The sequence below is a fragment of the Natator depressus genome, chromosome 2, assembly GCF_965152275.1.
Source record: "Natator depressus isolate rNatDep1 chromosome 2, rNatDep2.hap1, whole genome shotgun sequence".
Classification (NCBI taxonomy): Eukaryota; Metazoa; Chordata; order Testudines; family Cheloniidae; genus Natator; species Natator depressus.
The window spans coordinates 97,710,438-97,716,060 of record NC_134235.1 but is presented as its reverse complement, the minus strand read 5'-3'; the positions used below and the strand labels follow the sequence as shown (position 1 = coordinate 97,716,060).

General features: G+C 48.8%; 1 protein-coding gene across 1 annotated transcript; it reads right to left on the bottom strand.

The window, feature by feature from the left end:
- Positions 1-4,019, bottom strand: LOC141981479 (uncharacterized). Its single transcript, XM_074943144.1, has one exon. It carries the CDS (start codon positions 3,064-3,066, stop codon positions 1,030-1,032), a length of 2,037 nt encoding a protein of 678 aa, XP_074799245.1. The 5' UTR covers positions 3,067-4,019; the 3' UTR covers positions 1-1,029.
- Between the last annotated feature and the right edge of the window lie 1,604 nt (positions 4,020-5,623).

The following is a 5,623-nucleotide window of genomic DNA, read 5'->3' as shown; positions in this document are numbered from 1 at the left end:
TATATGGGTTACAACAATGTTTATTTCCTGCAACCTCTAACAAGCATTCCTAGCAACTTAAACAACCAGCACATTCTGTCTGGCCTTGTAGCTGTCTCTCCTGTTATCTTTAACTTGGCGTCAGCAAACCTTACACTATAAGGCATTATCTACAACTGCAACATTATTTTAAGAGCAAAAGAGCTTACTCAGACCTGCCAGACCTGAGTTCTATTAAGGGGGGGTTGAAAAGAAGCTCTTAGGCCTACAGCAGGGAGACTTCCTCGACCCAACTAGTGGCCATGCCCTGGGGTCTCCAACAATTCCCTCCTTTGAGAATACTCATTTCTGTTGCTTGAGTCTTCTCATCTTTATTTGCTCACTAGCGGGCTATGCATAAAATTAAAATTTTTAAAGCTATGCAAAACAAGCATCTTTACACAGGACCACATACAACACAGTAAACATAACACGATTAATACATGAAAAAAAAACTTAAATAATAGGCTAAACAACCCACTTAGTCACGGGGAAAGGCCCCAACCAGAAAATAAAGAGCCTAGCCAATCCTCCCCAGTTTGCTGATGAATGCCCTTTGCCAGCTGCTGTAGGCATTGTAAATCAGCTTCTACGGATGGCCCTGCATCTGTTATATTAAAGCAACACATGCCTGCAAACTCCTGGCATAGGTGACCATGGCGTAGAAGCAAATAATCCACAGCCAGCCTGTTCTGTAGCATACCCTGACATACTTCCCCTAACTCATGTGAGAATTGGGCCAGGACGGTTGAGGTTAAATTAATGGCCTTTGCCACCGAGCAGGCAAGGTGCTCTACTGCGTGATAATTATGCACCACAAGCCCAGGAATACCAACTAAGGAAAAGGCCAGAGCTGCTGCCTCAGTTTCTGAGAATAAGGTTCTCTGAGAACGACGTTGTGTTCACTGCACTCTGGGCCAATGCCAGCCAGGTATTTACGGATACAGTGCCTGAAACAGCAGTACCGGTTAGGCACACGGCCAAGAGGGGGAATAAAATATACCCTCCCATCTACTTTTCTGCCTTCCCGGCAGGCTGCCGTTGGAATAATAATTTTAGTCCAAGATCCTCAGTGGAGGGGTCTGAATGCACGGTCCACCTTTCAGCCAAGGGGGTTGACACCGCCTTCAGCTGGGTATGATGAATCCAATTCTTGTGTCTCTTTGCTGCCGTGGGGGAGACCAGGAGGACGGTATAGGGTCCCTTCCACTTTTCCTGGAGGGGCTCGTCTTTCCAGGTACGTACGAGCACTGAGTCACCAGGCTGCAAGGAGTGGATGGGCGAGTCCAAGGGTAGAGGCTGGGAATCCTTAGTATACCTGTGAAGAGACAAAAGAACAGCAGGCAGGGAACACATATACTGAGACAGAAACCCATTCCCCAATTCCCACTCTCCCCCTGACACAACCGGTGTACCATTCATAGGCCATGCCCTTCCAAACATGATTTCAAAGGGACTGAGCCCTAATCTACCCTTTGGGAGAGCACGGATGCGGAGCAGAACTAGGGGCAGGGCATCAGGCCACCGTAGGGAGGCCTCCTGGCATACTTTCGAGAGATGTCGCTTAAGGATCTGATTGGTCTGCTCCACTACCCCACTGGCTTGCGGTCTCCAGGGTGTATGGAGTTTCCAGGGAATCTGTAAGGTGTCTGAGATGCTTTGGACGATTTTTGACGTGAAGTGTGTTCCATTGTCAGATTCCATCCACTGGGGAAGTCCAAAGTGAGGAATGATCTCCTTAACAAACTTGAGAGCCACTGTCCTGGCAGTGCAATTGCGACATGGAAAGGCTTCCGGCCATCCACTGAATCTATCCACTATGACAAGGAGATACTTGAACCCTTGGGACCGGGAAAACTCAGTAAAGTCTATTTGCCACACCCGTCCGGGGCCTGGAGTGGGTTTCAGGGCCACTGGTGGCACTGGGTGTCCTGGTTGGGGGTTATTCTTTTGACAGACTAAGCAGTCTGCCTGTACCTGGACACCCAGGTGTCTGAGTCTGGAGGTTATAAAGTACTTTCCCATTAATTGGATAAGTGCCTCACTGCCAGCACGAGTGATTTGATGTAATTTCTGTAATACTGGCAGGATTAGGCCCTTTGGTAAGAGGACTTTCCCTTCCGGGGAATGAAGCCATCCCTCCTTTTCCTGGAGACCAAGTTTGTCAGCTAGCTGTTTCTCCTCCCCAGAATACTGAAGGGTCGGGAGCTCCCCCACTGATGGGATAAGGGCATGCATATAGGTGTTCTCAGTTTGAGGGGACATCAGGGTGGCAGCATGCTTCACCTCTCTATCTGCCCTGGCATTACCCCTGGTCACATCTTGATCCTCCCTCTGATGGGCCTTACAGTGTACCACTGCCACTTCCAAGGGGAGTTGCACTGCCTCTAGAAGCCGGAGAATTTGGGGCCCATGTTTTACTGGGGAGCCTTGGGCAGTCAGCATTCCCCTTTGTTTCCATAGACCAGCATGGGCATGCAGCACACCAAAAGCATATTTGGAATCAGTGAAAATATTGACCCGTTTTCCTTTGGACAGTTCGAGTGCACAGGTCAGGGCCACTAGCTCAGCCAACTGGGCAGAGGTCCCAGCGGGCAAACTTTCAGCTTCCACGGTGTCATTGAGGGTCACAATAGCATAACCCACCCTCCTTTGCCCATCTATCACCATGCTGCTACCATCAGTGTACCACTCATAATCTGCATTTGGGAGAGGCACATCCTTCAAGTCAGGGCGGCTAGAATATTGGGCATCTATGATCTCCAAGCAGTCATGTTCCTGTTTCTCAGTTTCTGGTAAGAGGGTGGCAGGGTTAAGGGATGGACAAGGCTGCAGCGTGACTTCGGGGTTCTCTAAGAGCTTTGCTTGGTATCTTTGCCTGTGGCGCCCATCACAGTGAGGGAATCTGCTACTGGCAACTAAAGGGGTTGATTTACAGCAGCTTGTGCCGCTCCAGAGTCCACTAAAAAAAAAAAAATCGATTTCTTCATTTCCCACCCGCATTTTTACTTGCGGTTCCGGGGGTAGGATGATCCGTCTCCCCGACATCCCTATTCCTATTCTTCTATTGCCATCATAGAGGTACCCCCCCTTTCCTTCTTGTTTGGGCACTCATTCTTCCAATGTCCCTCTTGCCGACAAAGGGCACACTGATTGCACCCCAGTCGTCTCTCCCGCGGGCCTGGACGTCCGTGTCCACGTCCCCTTCCTTCTCGTTCACTTCCCTTCGTGCCTGCCAGCACCGCCGCTACCATCAATTTCACTTGCTTCTTCTCCTTCTCCACTTCTCTTAAACTATACACTCTATTTGCTGCTTCTAAAATCTGTGCCATGGTCATACCCATCAAATCCTCCTTTTTCTGTAGCTTTCTCTTAATGTCGGGGGCTGCCCTGCTTGTAAATACTCCTTTAATAATTGCCTCAGTTTGCGGATCATTAGGATCTGCATTGGTATACTGTCGGATCGTGTCTCGAATGCGCTGCAAAAAAGCTCCAGGGCTTTCCTTTGGGTCCTGCACTACCTCATATGGTTTAGTCCAATTATTCTGTCTGACAGCTGTGTGACGGAGTCCATACAGTAGCAGCTCCTTATAGGAGGTGAGGTGGGTCATAGCCTGATTGTCATTTGGGTCCCACCTAGGATCCTTTATGGGAACCTGATCATCTGGGGTCGGGATATTGTTACGGTCCTGCTCATATCGCCTTTTTGCTTCCTCCCTTGCTTTAGCTATGACCTGTTCTCATTCAACCTCAGTCAATAATGTTCGCAGAAGGACATTACAATCATCCCAGTCTGGCTTGTAGCTGCTAAGACATCCCTCAAAAACCGATACAAACTTGCTTGGGTTGATAGAAAATTCTCCAGCCTGTGCTTTGAAAGCGGCCAGGTCCATAGGATTAAAAGGTGCATGAGTATAGACCTGCATAGTTGTAGCAGCTTGTCCTTTCTATTGCATTACGGTCGATTTTAGTCTCGGTAAGTAACGGGTATAGTCCAGCAGATGGAGCCCGAACCTCACTATGAGCTTCACTAGGAATCTTACTCTGAGCCTCGCTCTGTGTGGGTGTAGGGGCCGAAGGGGACACTGGATCTGCCATTACATTTGGGGTGGGGGTCTGGGGACTGACATTAATTGCTAATGGGCCAATCGGGGTTAAATTACAGTGTTGTAAAATATCAATACGAGACCACAAGGTCATAAACAAGTAAGCATACGAATGCTCATTTCACTTCCTCGTTCGCTGACAGAACAGGAGTAACTGGAGGATTGTATTATGATTTAGTGATCCTCTGGGAGGCCACTGTTCCTGGTCCTCTAATTGGTACTGAGGCCTGTCAACCGTACAAAATTGCTTCAATTTACCCTTAGTCATTGGATCTGATCCAAATACCTTCCAATTTACTAAAATACACTCTAGGAGCGTGCACTGTACCCTACCTCCCATGCTCTGTCCCTGTCCCATACCTACAGGGTAACTCTGGGCGTCCCCAAGTTCAAACAGAGAGCACAATCCGGATTTCTCAAAGTTCCTACCTTATCCAAGGACCGGTTCCTCCCACCATCACCCTCGGTACTTCTCCACTATGTGAGTGCGTTGCACCATCGTGCCCCCCGGGGTCGATCAAACTGCGTCTCCTCCGAGGCCCCCGATGAACTCACCGGTGCGCGCTGGGCGTCGGTTGTCGCTGCAATCCTCAACCGCCGGAAGGGATCCGGGCAAGGCTAAATTGCAGCCTCACGCCTACCCAGGGACGCCAAAAGCTGTTGCCGGCACCCAGTGCCCAGAGGCAAACAACAGCAGGGGTTCGCTGCCCGGTGTGCGTCACCCAATAAACACAACAGGGTGGAGAAGCAGAAAAGTTTATTTGGAATTCCAAAGAAAGGTACAGGGAGAGAAATCTCAAATCCTGCACATCAGAGCAGGTCATTACACACACTTTTATATTCCTTAATGCTACTGCACTACACATCAGCCAATCAAAGCTTTGCACAAATGCTCTGCCTTCCTTATATGGGTTACAACAATGTTTATTTCCTGCAACCTCTAACAAGCATTCCTAGCAACTTAAACAACCAGCACATTCTGTCTGGCCTTGTAGCTGTCTCTCCTGTTATCTTTAACTTGGCGTCAGCAAACCTTACACTATAAGGCATTATCTACAACTGCAACATTATTTTAAGAGCAAAAGAGCTTACTCAGACCTGCCAGACCTGAGTTCTATTAAGGGGTGTCAAGGTTCCTCCCCCACTCTGAACGCTAGGGTACAGATGTGGGGACCTGCATGAAAACCTCCTAAGCTTATCTTTACCAGCTTAGGTCAAAACTTCCCCAAGGTACAAAATATTCCACCCTTTGTCCTTGGATTGGCCGCTACCACCACCAAACAAATTCTGGTTACTGGGGAAGAGCTGTCTGGAAACGTCTTTCCCCCCAAATACTTCCCAAAACCTTGCACCCCACTTCCTGGACAAGGTTTGGTAAAAAGCCTCACCAATTTGCCTAGGTGACTACAGACCCAGACCCTAGGATCTTAAGAACAATGAACAATCCTCCCAACACTTGCACCCCCCTTTCCCGGGAAATGTTGGATAAAAAGCCTCAC

What these genes read in the sequence shown, in the direction of transcription:
- LOC141981479 (XM_074943144.1), bottom strand. Translation starts at nt 3,066, where the DNA reads ATGTCGGGGAGACGGATCATCCTACCCCCGGAACCGCAAGTAAAAATG.